The following is a 15,705-nucleotide window of genomic DNA, read 5'->3' as shown; positions in this document are numbered from 1 at the left end:
TCAATTCTTTAAAAGTCTCATCGAGTCTTTAAAAGTACAAAGTAAGAAGTAAAAGTACAGGTATAAAGTTTTACTAACGAATGTTTCTCTCTTTTCAGAATCTTTCCACCACTCAGTCCACAGAGTTCGATCCCACAAGCCCAGCAGACGACACCGTGCTGCTAATGGTAAGGCAACTCCAACAAACTTTTAACTTACTTTGTTAGTTCATTATGTTAAGGTGTAATCTTGCAAGTGAATTTTAAACCAGTTACTGATTCAGCTGAAGGTTTGGAGTGATGTTATTCTAAATCCATTATTGCGGATGCACTAAGGTCATAAGTGTAGTGTATTTCTATGAATTTGTTACGAAAAATAAAATGATACTTTTTTTAAACATAAATATATTGCGTGAAAACACTGGGACTCTTGGGTCCCACAGTCTCTGCCCGTAAATGGGGAGGTTGGTGTAAACTTCAATTAAAGGTACTCGTACCGATATGTTTCGACGGGGGAGATACCACCGAAACTATTACTATTTTGTATGGAGTCGGTTACACAGTCATGTCCATGCGGCAGTGACTCCTTATCATCAAGTGGATTGCGAGCTCGTTTGATATTTTCATCTTACCAAACACCTTAAGGTCTGGTATAAAATGCTATTTAGCATAAAGTCCGCCTTTTGTATCACTTTTTTTTAATATGGTCAATAAAAATTAAAAAAATCGGACAGAGATTCATTTCAAGTCTTAAAATAATATTTATGCCACTCATCAAAAGATGGTATTGAAATAAATCTAGTCTTAAAAATTATTATGCTACTCACCAACAGATGGCGGTCTCCGCTTCGAACCCGTGCCGTACAGCAAGAAGTTGGAACTGAACAGTTCTGGAAAAATCCATTGCAAGGTAGCCGGTGGAGTTGCTCCCACAGCACAATGGTTTTTGGTGAGTCACTTTTTTTTGTTCGCAATAGATAGCGGTGTTTACAGTAAATTGTTTCGTTAAATTCTAACGGATTTTCAGTGATATCGCTCGATAAAGTCATTCTCGCAAATTGTCAACTTTACATCTGTAATGAACGAAACTTGCTCCATGCAGTGTACATGGTAAAGAACAGTCACACCCTCAGAATAGCATAGATATTTTCTCAAATAGCATGTACAATTTTAAGCATAACCTAATTAACATTTTTAAATAAATTACTAAATATTTAATTACTTTTATGATTGTTTATTTTCTTTTTGTATGTAATAGTGCATTTTTTTTTTCATCAATGTATTTTTTATAATAATAATCAACATGTTATTTATAATTGTTATGAGAAATTTAAGTGTTAACATTTTACAATTATTTCATTAATTTATATTTACAATTTTATTCAATTCTTTCCATTTAATTTGTATACTATTTTATGTTATTCTATTATTTGCATTGTAGTTTGCACCTATAATTGAGGTAGCACTTGTACCTGTGTCTTATTTCCTTTTGTGTACCTTTACCGATTGTTGGTGTATAATTTGTTGGTGTAACATAATAATAATAAATAATAATAATAAATAAATAATAACTCCGAGCATGATAGCAAGTTGAAAATCTATTATAATGGTCCTAAAAATAACCTTAACTAAGTCGAACATAAAAATATAAATTCTTGGAGAACAAAACTTCCACTTTCGAATGATTTGAAACATTAGGCCAAAAAAATGTTAATACGCGAAATGTTTAAATTAATGAATGGCGGAAACTTAACTGCCAAGTTAATATAAAAAAATATGTATTTTCTTCAAAATTTTCTTTTTCCTTTAATTTCTCACATAACATTACTTCCCAGAATATGGTCCTTATAAGCGACACTATCAGATAGGGGTATAATATACGAGGGTGCGTTTTTAAGTCCGCGGAATGGCAGGGTTGGAGGGGGGATAGCGGGCTCGTTAAGGGCGGTACGTGTTAAGTGACTCATAAATAGTATAAATATAAAGTTTTATCACAATTGCATCATTAGTTTTAAAACTATCGACAATTAAACAACTCAATCCGGAAGAAAATTGGAAGTATGGAGAAAATCGAGCATCGCGCCGTTATAAAGTTCCTTACCAAGCAAGGAAAGTCTGTGCAAATCATAATGGAAGAGATGTCATCGGTTTACGGGGACTCTTGCCCTGGAAAAACGATGGTTTACAAGTGGAAAAACCTTTTTAAGCAAGGCAGGGATTCACTTGAAGACGACCCACGACCAGGACGGTCTGTTGAGGTGACCATTCCGGAAACGATAGCGGAAGTCGAAAAATTAGTACTGGAAGATGCTCGGCTAAAGAAGAAACAGCTTGCAGAAATGGTTGGAGTATCGGATACAACCATTTTTAAAATTCTGCATGACCATCTTGGCATGACTAAGGTCAGCGCGCGGTGGGTGCCGAGAATGCTCACGCCGCCTCAGAAACAACAGCGCGTTGAATGTTCCCGTGCGTTTTTGAACCTCTGTGGAGAAGATAAGGATATTGTACTGAATCGAATTGTTACTGGAGATGAAACTTGGGTTCACCATTATGAACCTGAGTCTAAACAAGACTCCATGCAGTGGCATAAAAAGGGTACAGCACCTCCTAAAAAGTTTAAGGTGTCACAATCGGCCGGCAAACTCATGGCGACAGTCTTTTGGGATGCAGAAGGAATTTTGTTAATAGATTACAAAGATAAAGGCGTCTCTATAACCGGAGAATATTACGCAACAATCTCGGAGCGGTTAAAAGAAGCCATCAAAGAAAAAAGACGAGGAAAATTATCCAGAGGTGTCCTGCTGTTGCACGACAATGCGCCCGTACACAAGAGCCGTATTGCACTGGCTGCCCTGCATAAGGTGGGCTTTGATATTTTAAATCACCCACCCTATAGTCCAGACCTGGCTCCCAGCGATTATTATCTCTTTCCAAAAATGAAAAAAGAGCTTCGTGGAAAGAAATTTTCTACAGACGAAGAAGTAAAGGACGCAATTTCCTCGTATTTTTCCGACAAGGACAAAACATTTTTTATGAGGGTTTAAATAAGTTAATACAAAGATCTGAAAAATGCATTCGTCTTGCAGGAGAATATGTAGAAAAAGAAAAATAATTTTGACATTTTATTTTCGCTCCTTGTCCCTCATTCCGCGAACTTAAAAACGTACCCTCGTAGAGGGTGTATTTTTTCAAAATGTACTCGTTCGATTCCCGTCTAAGGAAAAAGATATTTTTTTAAAAACTAATGATGCAATTTTAGTTTTTATCAAAATCGGTCTCTTAACTCCTTTCAGCATTTTTCGCTAATCCTTATAGTTTCGGATTTAGCCCTGAAGGTCTATTAGAAAAAATCACTCTGTATAGAGTAACAAGCACCGTTTGTACCGCCTCAAAATCTATTTATCACATATATTTCATACAAAATATAGCCTATGGTACTCGTGGATAATGTACGAGTAGCTTTCGAATGGTGAAAGATTTTTTAAAATTGGTCCAGTAGTTTTTGAGCCTATTCATTTCAAACAAACAAACAAAGTTTTCCTCTTTATAATATTAGTATAGATAGGTATTTGTGGACGGTGGTCACCATCTTGGTCGTATAGGGTGAGGACCCTACTACCCTAAGCAAGCTATACCTACGCAGATGATGACCACTTATCCTCCTTAGCTCCTTTGCTACCATGATTAAAACTAAAAAGATATTAATGAGGAATTGACAAGGACTTTTAGAAAAAACGCCTAGTGGATCCTCAAAGCCCAGATGCAGCCAATTCTATAAACTAGTACTCGTTTCCAGAACGAAGAGGACCCGTTACCAGAGGGTGTGGCCTCCATGAACGGTACGTTGTTGGTGACGGAGGCGGACCGTCGCCACAGCGGGCAGTACACCTGCAAGGCGACTGACGGTGACCACTCCATCACCGCTAAGATTAATCTGGATATTGTTGGTAAGTTTTAATTCGCATTATCATCAATCCATTATTGTCCCGCTTATTGAGAAGAATTAGGAATTGTGCAGCTTCTTCACGATGTTTTCATTCATAGTTTAAGCAAGATATAATTAATTTCGAATACGCACATAACTCTGAAAAGTCGAGGCCTGAGATTTGAACCTCGCACCCATCGATGGAGAGGCCAAGTTTCTTAACCATTACTTAATTCGTATGACGAACCTTTTTTGTCGATGAGGGTTGAAACCTTCAGATTTAAAGAGCATATTAAATATCATGTAACCACTTACTTTTAAGAGTTGTTTCGGGCGTATGCATGTATGTCTCATTCTTTGGCTAACGGCTTGACGAATTTTAACATATGAGACGACTATATTGTTTTTAATCGGATTTTCATTTTTGTAATAATTCGTCTTGTTAGTATAAACATGTTAAGATTTAATTATTAAAGGTTATTCCTTCTATTCTATTCATAGCTCGATCAGGCCGTTAATAAATAATAACATTACTATTACTACTCATAACAGCCTTTTTCTAACATCATCGTCATCATCAACAACCCATTACTGTCCCACTGCTGGGCACGGGTCTCCTCTCATAATGAGAAGGATTAGGTCATAGTCCACCGCGCTGGCCAAGTGCGTATTGGTAGACTTCACATACCTTCGAGTTTTTTTTTTGTTATTAATCTCTCGGGTATGCAGGTTTCCTCACAATGTTTTCCTTCACCGTTTAGCAAGTGATCATTAATTTATAATACGCACATAACTTTGAAAAATCAGAGATGCGTGCCTGGGATTTGAACCTTGGACCCCTCGATCGAGGGGCCGAGTTTCTTAACCACTAGGCTATTACTTGCACTTTCACTTTTTTTTTAACATAAACCCTCAATTCCCCAGTGTCCCCCCGAGTGTTAGAGCCGGCCAGTGGGCAACAACTCCACGTATCTGCCGGTCAGGAGGTCTCCCTCAACTGCCGCGCGACCGGCGAGCCAGAGCCAACCACGCACTGGGACCGCAACCTCACCATACTGCACCAGCAACGTGAGTACTGACCCCCAGTGTCCCCTAGAATACTCCCGAGAGAGAGTAGAGTAAATAATGGTAAAAAATTACAAATGAGACATATCAACATAATTAAAACTGTTCGTTGTATTATCAATAACTGAACATATCACTAACATTTGAAGGTGGTAGAACCCTTTGTGGTTCGACTCCGGCGGCACCACCGCCACACCTATTTCTACCTAATAACAGCAGTGTTGGGCGCTGCTGTGTTTCAGTTTGAAGGGTGTGGTAAGGGAGACAGACTTTTCCGAGGCGTTCCAGCTTAGTCCTCAGTGGTAGCGGCGCATCTGTGGCCGACCTCAGGTAGGAATATCTAATCCTATCTGGGGTTGATTACAGATTTCTATGGGCGGAAGTAGTCACTTACCATCAGGTGGACTGCATGCTCGTCTGCTACTCCTATACTATAAAAAGAGGTGTAGTCAGAGAGCCAATGCGGTGGAACACAACTACAAGCATATACACCGTAGCAACGTAAGGGCACACTAACGCAGCTATGTACGCGCGGGCGAGAGCGGGCCGCGCTGTCTTCGTCCCGCTGATATCTACAATAAACTACAATTTGTTGTTGCGACGCGACTCGTTTCTATATTCAGAGCGGACTACCTACTACTAAAACTTCCTGTTTGAAAAAAAAATTCCTGTGTAAAAGACTTTAATATCGTGATTCAGAGTCCTCGTGCTGCCATCTGTTATCGAGTAGCGGAAAGTCGCTAGTATTTTAAAAAGTGTGTTAAATTGCTCCTTTAAAATAGGTGTTACTTAATTCACGCTTAAAATTATCTATAAAGGATCAACTCTATTTTATTTTATTTTTTATAATGATGTTCATGTAATAAAAAATATTTTATTTTTCAGAAGAAGACGTGGATATTGAGGGTGGCGTGAACTCAACATCGTCAAGGTAATAAACTTTATTTCGTTTATACTTTACCTTTGAATTGTTAAAAAAAAATGAATCAAAGTGTATATTATTTGTATTTCTTAAAATTGTGTTACTAAAATTTTAGTACAGTTAATAAACTTTATTAAACATGGTAAAACTCTCTATGGTTCGTCTCCAGTGTAAAGCGCTGCTATATTCATGTATATATTTCCCTCCCATTACACTCACAAACGACGTAATCTGTCATATTTCTAACCTCTCTGCCTTCCCATGTTCCCATTACATCAACAGACGACATCAATACTTCCATGTTCCCATTACATCAACAAACGACTACAAGCAATAATCCACTAGCAACTCATATTCCAGGCTGCTACTCCTGAACAACGGTACACTCTACATCCGGAACGCAACTGAACAAGACTCGGATAGGTACGGCTGTACCGCAGGCAGTGCCGCGGGGCTAGCTAGACACGAACTGGTGTTGATTGTGCATCCCGGTGAGTTGTTTTTATATTTTTTAGCGTTCCGTATCCAAAGGGTAAAAACGAAACTAAACCTCCGATGTCTGTATGTCCGTCTGTCACAAAGCTATATCTCATAGCGTAATAGACACTTGAAATTTTCACAGAATATATAAAGGGTGAATTTTTCAAATTATCCTTCAGTGCCAAAAAAAGTGCTAGAAAAAAAATCATAAATTTCGAGTTTTGTTAGACAAAATATATCCATCTTTTATCTACTAAAGATCGATTTAAGAATTTAGAAGATATTGTCGAATGTTGATCTTCTGTATCTTAGATAGACTGGTTATTAATAACGGCGACAGTGTATAATTATATTACCAACGCCATCTCTGATCAAGTACGAGTATATACATACTTTCAAAATTTTACAAAAACAGTACTGAAAACAGTGTATACAATTTTTTTTTATTTAAAATTAATAAATAAATATAAAAATATTGTTATTATTTTGAAAAAGGCGATCATCTGTAATAATACAATTATTCAAATTCTAATTTCTATCTATCATTGTTCATTTGTGTAATTGGAGTATTCCGTACTAATTGACAAAATAAATGAATAAATAAAATATCTGTTTCTCCACAGAGGGTGAGCTACCCCCGCAGGAGTCGAGCGGGGTGGCGGGGAAAGCTGTGTTAGTGTCGGTATCGGTGGCAGGCGCTTACATGATACTGGTGTTGGCTCTGATGGTGTATTGCCGTCGACGACGACTACGGCGGAGACAGAGAGGTTTGTTCATTATTCCCTGTTCCCTAAAGGTGAATTGCCTCTGGTAGCGAGCTACCCCCGAGGGTGGGCTAAACATGATGGTGAGCTGCTCCTTAAGGTGAGTTACCCCTATGCGTGTACTCTCCCTCCCCCTCTCTCGCTCTTCCTCCCTGTCTCAACCTCTCTCTCTCCCTCTCTGTCAATCCGTCTCTCTTTCCCTGTCTCTCTCTCGAAACCTCCCTCTCCCTCCCCTCTCTCCCTCTCTCTCTCTCTGTCTTTCTCTCTCTCTCTCCCTCTCTATTACTCTAATACACTCGTAATAGTCGAGCGGGGTGGCGGAGAAAGCAGTGTCAGTGTCAGTATCGGTGGCAGGTGCTTACATGATACTGGTCTTGGCTCTGATGGTATATTACCGTCGACGTCGACTACGGCGGAGACAGAGAGGTTTGTTCATCATTTTTAGTATCCAAGGGTGAGCTACTCTTAAGGGTGAGCTACCAACAGAGGTTGAGCTATCTCTGAGACGGAGCAATCCATATGCGTGGGATACCTCTAAAGAAGATCTACCCCTAAGTCCTTAAGGTTGGCTCACCCGAGCTACCTATGATTGTGAGCAACCCCTCATGGTGAGCTACCTCATGGTGTATTTTGTCGACATCGACTAAGACGGAGACAGAGATGTATATTATTTACTTTGGTTCCTGAGGATGAATTAATGAATTAATGGATAAATGAATGATGATGAATTCCTAGGGAATCTAGTGGGGTGGCTAAACTTGAGACAAGGTATTTTGTTCATTAATTTTATCCGCTGAGAGTGAGTTATCCAAAGTGACCAACGCCTAAGAGTGAGCTACTCATGAGTATGAGCTACTCCTAAGGATCAGATGTCCATGAACGTAAGCTATCCATGAGCTACTTCATAGTAGCTAAAAAAGTAGTTAAAAAAATCAATTGTTACTGTTTAAAAAAAACAGCCTAAATATTTATTTAACGCAATATGTTCCTCAGGTGAAAAAATGGAGTTAGAAATGGCAGAAGGCCGCGAGAAGTTGGTAGAAGATGGCGAAGATAAGAAGGTGGTGCAGAACGGCGCAGCGCAGAACGGAAGATTACTGCCTCTTGATAAGGATAGCGGTATGTTGTAAAATACACTCTATATTTTTTATAATATAGGAATAGCAGACAAGCATACAGTCCACCTTATGGTAAGTGGCTACTGCCGCCCATGGATATCTGTGATCAACCCCAGATAGGTTTAGATCTTCCTACCTGTGGTCGGTCACAGATGCGCCGCTATCCCTGAGGACTAAGCTGGAACGCCTCGGAACAGTATGTCACCCTTACCACACTTCAAATCAAAACACAGCAGCGCCTAACACTGCTGTTATGAGGCAGAAATAGGTGTGGCGGTGGTGCCGCCGGAGTCGAACCACGAAGGGTTCTACCACCTTCAATATGCTAGACGAGCTTTTGCCCGCGGCTTCGCTCGCGTTACGAAGTAATATGTTCATCCCCTATTTTATCCCCTTGGGGGTAGAATTGATCAAAATCCTTTCTTAGCGGATGCCTACGTTATAACATCTACCAGCATGCCAAATTTCAGCGCAAATCGTCCAGTGGTTTGGGCTGTGCGTTGATAGATCACCACGTCAGTCAGTCACCTTTGAGTTATATATATATTTAGATGAGAAAACTTCGGTAACGTCAGTCAGAATACTCGTGGCGCCATCTTTTGCCGAGTAGCTGAAAGCCGCCTCTGTGCCTCCGAAATCAAACTTATCATCACGTGGACTGCATGTTCGTTTATTGTCTCAATATTATATAAAAAGTAACTATACATCTAGACGAACCGCGGGATACCATCAATATTTAGTGGATATTCCTCTTGTCTAAGACTAAGCGTCTTAGCAACTCCTTCCTGCTGCGAACCGCCAAAGAATGGAACACACTCCCGCCTCCGTTGTTTCCCGATACATATGACCTGGGATTGTTCAAGTCAAGTCTGAATAGGCTACTTCTAGGCAAGCGTGTTTTACCCAAGGCTGCATCTCACTTAACATCAGGTGATGTTGCAGCCAAACGCAAGCCTATAGTAAGATAAAAAAAAAGAAAAAAAACTAGAATATGTGAGTATAATAAATGTTTTTTCAGGCGCCGATAATTCAGAAGTGTCGGGTATTTCCCGCGCCTCCAAGAAATCTGGCCAGTACGACCAACTGTCGCGGTCGTTGCTCACAGAACAAATCACTCTTGGTAAGTTACTCCTATTTCATTGTAGTGCTTATTCAGTCATGCCTATAGAAAAATTGGGCATTTTTAAGAGATACAGGTAAATAATATTAAAAAATAACAATATTAAACATTGCAAATTTTAGTTTTTAACATCCCTTTTCTATGTTTTATTGATAAAAATGCTTTAGTAAAAGCTTGACAATATCTACCAAATAAAATAAAAAGAATATCGCTTGATAAACAAAAAAGGTCTCACCAGGTTTATCTGAAGTTTATTTATAATAAATATTATCCTAAAATGGTTATATAACCATTTTTAGCCAACCATATTTTTTACTTTTGTATTTCTTTACTATTATTATTAAAATTTGGGACCTGGGTAAGAAAAAACTGGTTAACATTAATTACAACTATTCATAAGTCTTAAGCCTATTTTTATGATAACGATGATCATGATAAAATATATAAGCGTAAGGCTATTTTACAATGCTTTTATTAGCTTGACCTGTATGTATGTAAAGGAATCTTTGAACTCGATTTTTACCCACTTTGAATGGTGTAATTAATTTAAAATTTTGAACATTTATCAAGAACCGATGACAATACACGACTTTAATAATTTTATCCCATTCTGCTCATCAGGATCGGCAGGAATTAGGATTAACGATTGTGCAATCTTAGCGCGGTTTTTAGTTTTTAAACTATAATTATTTATGGTGATGACGATAAAATATTAATATATGTCAGGTCGAGGCGAGTTCGGCGACGTGATGTTGGCTAAAATCGACATGTCCCAAGTGAAGAAGAATAGGAACCGGGATGACAGCGATATTGAAGCGGATCTCAAGCCAGTGTTAGTTAAAGCTTTGACTACTAATGATGAGGTGGGTACTGTATATACTAAGTTTCAAGGGCTTAAAATGATAGTTTTTGGTACTGTTTGTCTGTGTTTTTTTTTTTTTTTTTTTTTATAATATAAGAGTAGCAGACGAGCATGCAGTCCACCTGATGGTAAGCGGCTACTGCCGCCCATGGACATCTGTAATCAACCCCAGATAGGATTAGATATTCCTACCTGAGGTCGGCCACAGATGCGCCGCTACCCCTGAGGACTAAGCTGGAACGCCTCGGAAAAGTCTGTCTCCCTTACCACACCCTTCAAACCGGAACACAGCAGCGCCTAACACTGCTGTTATTAGGTAGAAATAGGTGTGGCGGTGGTGCCGCCGGAGTCGAACCACAAAGGGTTCTACCACCTTTAAGTGTTTACTTTCAGGCCTCAAATAGGGTTTTTGTTTAGAAAGAAAATAATTTGGTTTAGAAGTTTTAAGAGGAGGAGGAGGGGGGTTAAAATGGGTCATGTTTTTTATTGTTGAGCTAAGATTTGAGTGACTACTGCCGCCTATGAATATTCATGGACAATGGACATATTATACATAAAAATGCTACAACTATAATGTTTATTACTTTATAGTATATATTTTTTAATGTGATATTTAAAAAAAAATGCTCCATGTCTTATAAAATTATAAGTTGTTCGATCTTTTTTCGTTTTCCGTGGAAATTGGGTTAATTTGGGAAATGTGGCGCCATCTCTTATCCAGTAGCGGAAACTAACAACATAATATAAATGAAACTGGAACTATTACAGGTGCAACTAGCTGAATTCCGTCGCCAATTGGAACTGTTCAGTCGAGTGAGACACGAACATATTGTGAAGTTAATCGGACTTTGCAACGAAGCGGATCCGCATTACATGTTGCTCGAACACACTGATTGGGTGAGTTGGATATATTAGTGTATAGGACCTAGGTTCTTATGGAGACAATTCAGTCCAATTAGACACATACATCAGAAAGTTGTGTGTTCAAATCACGTCGGGGTCACCACTTTGGCGCACGTGGCGTGTGTGTCGGTACGCCAAGATAGATGTTTGGGAAGAAGGAAATAAATGATACGACCAGTTCGCAGCAGTGCGAGTGAACGACTGACTTTTATTAAATAAGCTACAGTATTACAATCGGTATGTGCATACGGCACATATATTATGGTGAAGTTGATCGGACTTTGTATGAAGCGGATCCGCATTACATGTTGCTCGAACACTGATTGGGTGAGTTAAGAAATGTATTTTTTTTTTTTAATATAGGTGTACCAGACGAGCACGCAGTGCACCTGATGGTAAGTGGCTACTGCCGCCCATGGATATCTGTAATCAACTCCAGATAAGTTAGATTCCTATCTAAGATCGGCACACATGCGACGCTACCCCTGAGGACTATCTATTTTATACAGAGTGACCTGAAAAAACTAAAATAACTATTTTATATACAGGGTGACCTGAAAATTCTCAAATATTTATTTCAAATACAGGGTGATCTGAAACAACTAAAATAACTATTTTATACATATTTTTTTACACAGGGTGACTTAAAAAGCTTCCTGATCGCGACCCGAACCCGGGACGAGAACGAGGAGTACACATCCCGCGTTGGTCCAGCGCACAGCATCCCGCTGCCGGAGAAGGCGGTGCCGCCCCTGGCGGCGGCGCACCGGGCCGCCGTGAGCAGGCAGCTGGCCACTGCGGTGGCTAGGCTTGCTGCTAAACGACTCACTCATAGGTACTGGGGTCACCTTATTTTAATTTTTTTTTTATAATATTGAAGTAGCAGACGAGCATGCAGTCCACCTGATGGTAACTGGCTACTGCCGCCCATGGATATCTGTAATCAACCCCAGATAGGATAAGATACCTGAATCGGCCACAGATGCGCCGCTACCCCTGAGGACTAAGCTGGAACGCCTCGGAAAAGTATGTCTCCCTTACAATACCCTTCAGAACACAGCAGCGCTTAACACTGCTATTATGAGGCAGGAATAGGTGTGCCGGTAGTGCCGCCGGATTAGAACCGTATCTCAGAGTTCCACCTTGAAAAACCTGTATTTTTGACATGTTTTCTGAGCTTTTTGACATTAATATTCCACTAATATCCTCTTATTCCCGTCTTCCAGAGACATAGCGGCTCGGAACTGCGTGATAACATCCCAGTTGCAACTGAAGCTGTCGTTCCCGGCGCTCACCCGCGGACCACACTCGCACGAATACTTCAAACTTCATGACCAGGTAATGAACTTTATGGTATTATACAGGTTTTAATAGTAATGTGGGTTTCAGGAATTCGTTAAAAGATGGCGTTATGAGTATTATGAATCACGCTATCGAAGTTTTTTAAACATATCGTACTGATTATTTGAGCTGATGTGAATGGCGATAAATATAAAGAATAGCTTTTAAAATATGTAAAAAACAGAATTCATTTAAATATAAACTAAAACTGTAAAATATATTGTATATATGTATTGTATGTGTACAGGGTGAATTTTTCAAAAGGGCCTTCAGAACCAAATTTGGGACTTGGCCCTGAAGACCCGTTGGAAAAATTCACCAAATTCACGCCAAAGAAGCACAACTGTGTTATATTCGGACCGAATGATTAGTTTTTATATACATAAAATAGTGCTAACTCCGGTAAAGTGTGGTGTCGTGTAGCGTTCCCACGGACAGAGCGTCATTCTCGTTACCAACATCGTACGAGTTTCACTATAGAATAATTTAGATTTTAGTTTAGAATGTAGTATCAATTGTAAAAATTGAATAAATAGTTTTAGTAACCATCTTGAAATCTCAATCAAACCCCCTCGTCTGCACCCATACATATCTACTGCGTACTTTATTTATTACTTTAAAGAATATCTTTTAAATAAAAGTGTTTACTTGACAAATAAGGAAGTTTTTCATACATTTCTCATATTAATTCCCCATTAAATTATTTATTATTAATTAGTTCTTTTTAAATTCCCAGGTGATTCCACTCCGTTGGCTGCCTTTCGAAGCTGTGATGGAGGGTGAATACTCCACTAAGTCAGATGTCTACATGTTCGCAGCTACTATTTGGGAGGTAGAATAATATTGTGATATTGTAAAAATATCCTGGTCCCCGACCAAACAAATATCTAAATTGATGAATTTCTGGGTCTAGGAGTTTGTGTATTCGTCTATGATTGAGGCCATGGTATAGTCCTCACCAAACTGCTAGTCCGCTCTGAAGTTGTTGCGAGCAGGTGTAGTCATACAATTTGCTATGGCGACGCGATTCGTATCTATATTCAGAGCGGACTAGCAGTTTTATGCGGAGTATATTCACAGGGAAGTCCTAGTGTGGGGCTGTGAGAGTAGAAAGTGTCCTTAAAAATATATTAAATTTATTAAAATTAATTTGTTTAATAAACATAATAATGTAAATAAAAGAATGATTTTCATACGCATCACATAATACACTAATCGTAGTTTCAATTTTACCTAAAAAAAGGGATATTGAATAGTTGTAAAAGTATCATTTACAGGAAAATCTGTAGCCGAATTTTACATTTAGTATTTTTATTGTAAACTTTTGTATTTTTCTCTCCTTTTATATTCCGTGATACAGAACAGGTTCAAAATCAAAAGTCACTTATATAACTGTTAAAAACGAATAATTTGTAATACCATTTGTCTAAACATTTAATTTTGGATAAGAATTTTAATTTTTCTCTTTTTTCACAGTTACACACAAAATTTATTTTTTCCATATTTTATCTTCTCTTTCACAGATGTTTTTATTTAATATTTTTTCTTCTTTTTTCACAGATAGACACAAAATTTAATTTTTCAATATTTTTTCTTCTTTTTGCACAGATATACACAAAAGCAGAGCTGCCATTTGCGAAGTTGAACGACAACTCGGTGTTGGAGCGGCTGAAGTCCGGCACACTCGAGTGGAACGTCCCAGATTCGATGCCCGAAAAACTCGGGAGCTTACTCGTGAGTATACTTGAAATGATTTCCGCTACTCGATACTAGATGGCGTTACATATTGTAAGCATCCACGGATCATATTCTATTTATTATTTATTGTCTCCTAAAATGTTTGTTTTTGTTAATTTACGCGGAACAATGCCGACATGCGCAGTTAAGACACGAAATCAAAGAAAATGTGCGAAGAAATATCGTTTCATTCATAAATAATCTAAAAACTACATTTTATTAATTTTTTTTTTCAAACACGAAGATAGATGACGGTGACAATTGTCAAAAGGTTACATTTTCTTGTTAGGAGCGAGTAATCTTTACTAATCTATGATCACCGCCATGACTATATAATAATAGGAAAACCAAAAAAACATTACTAAAACGTTATAACATTAATAAATGATTTTGATATATATTTATTTTATTACAGAAACGTTGTTGGAGCAAGTCACCGACAGACAGGCCACAGTTTACGGATATAGCTGAGGAACTAACCGCCATCGTACAAGATCTAACCTCTGAGAATGTTTCCCAAGTATCCATTACTAAGGCCGAAGAGTAACTAACTAAATAACTAACGAGTATAGAAGTAATTTTCGAAACTCTTAAAGGTGGTAGAACCCTTTGTGGTTCGACTCCGGCGGCACCACCGCCACACCTATTTCTACCTAATAACAGCAGCGTTAAGCGCTGCTGTGTTCCGGTTTGAAGGGTGTGGTAAGGGAGACAGACTTTTCCGAGGCGTTCCAGCTTAGTCCTCAGGGGTAGCGGCGCATCTGTGGCCGACCTCAGGTAGGAATATCTAATCCTATCTGGGGTTGATTACAGATGTCCATGGGCGGCAGTAGCCACATCAGGTGGACTGCATGCTCGTCTGCTATTCTTATATTATAAAAAAAAAAAAAAAAAAAACTATTTTGAATAACAACTCCGCATATAATAAATGTGATAGTTAGTCCGAAGACTAAAATAAAAAGACTAGGGAACTAGCTCATTGGAATGCAAACTAATTTTTAAAAATATTTTGGAAAAATACATACAGACTAAAATATAACCTTTTCGAAGTCGTTAAAAATAACTATATCCAAAATAATATGAATTGCTTTAAATTATATTGTATTTCAATGTGGTCTCATATCTCTTTCTCGTTCGTTTTCTATACGTGTGAGCGAGAAGGGAATACTAATTTATAAATTCGAGTATGCTTGATGTCTAGGCTTAAAATATACTATGAAAACGAATATTGAAAAGTGAACTTTTTTCTAAAATTTGTTTTTAACTGATTTTTGGTAATGACTAACGAGTAGTGTCATATCTTTCCCTCTCACTCTTTTTGTATAATGTGTGAGGGAGAAGGAGAAAAATATAAATCGAATGATCTTAACAATTTTAGATAATATTTTTGATTGAAACAAATGTATATTATCGGAATTTGTAATATTTTTTTTTAAAAAAATACTTGTTTTTCTACCAAATTTTCAGATTTTCAGACTGAATTTTTA

The 15,705-nt window shown here is 38.2% G+C and overlaps 1 protein-coding gene across 1 annotated transcript in view; it reads left to right on the top strand.

Moving 5' to 3' along the window:
• The window catches only part of LOC140745901 (tyrosine-protein kinase-like otk), a 65,259-nt gene extending 50,455 nt beyond the window's left edge, over window positions 1–14,804 (top strand). Inside the window, exons 3-18 of the mRNA XM_073077855.1 lie at window positions 99–167; window positions 812–927; window positions 3,778–3,928; window positions 4,831–4,974; window positions 5,857–5,902; window positions 6,254–6,384; window positions 6,997–7,140; window positions 8,131–8,256; window positions 9,274–9,375; window positions 10,102–10,238; window positions 11,006–11,134; window positions 11,779–11,975; window positions 12,367–12,478; window positions 13,218–13,313; window positions 14,090–14,215; window positions 14,634–14,804. Of these exons, the coding sequence (XP_072933956.1) occupies window positions 99–167; window positions 812–927; window positions 3,778–3,928; window positions 4,831–4,974; window positions 5,857–5,902; window positions 6,254–6,384; window positions 6,997–7,140; window positions 8,131–8,256; window positions 9,274–9,375; window positions 10,102–10,238; window positions 11,006–11,134; window positions 11,779–11,975; window positions 12,367–12,478; window positions 13,218–13,313; window positions 14,090–14,215; window positions 14,634–14,765 (1,958 nt within the window). The 3' untranslated portion in view covers window positions 14,766–14,804. The remainder of the gene's footprint in view (window positions 1–98; window positions 168–811; window positions 928–3,777; window positions 3,929–4,830; window positions 4,975–5,856; window positions 5,903–6,253; window positions 6,385–6,996; window positions 7,141–8,130; window positions 8,257–9,273; window positions 9,376–10,101; window positions 10,239–11,005; window positions 11,135–11,778; window positions 11,976–12,366; window positions 12,479–13,217; window positions 13,314–14,089; window positions 14,216–14,633) is intronic.
• Window positions 14,805–15,705: the final 901 nt, after the last annotated feature.

Source organism: Epargyreus clarus, unplaced genomic scaffold (genome assembly GCF_041222505.1).
Source record: "Epargyreus clarus isolate Ecla_fem2 unplaced genomic scaffold, WU_Ecla_fem_2.2 ptg000011l, whole genome shotgun sequence".
NCBI classification, from domain to species: domain Eukaryota; kingdom Metazoa; phylum Arthropoda; class Insecta; order Lepidoptera; family Hesperiidae; genus Epargyreus; species Epargyreus clarus.
Note: the sequence above shows the minus strand (reverse complement) of the source record. Positions and strands in the feature narration are given on the sequence as shown.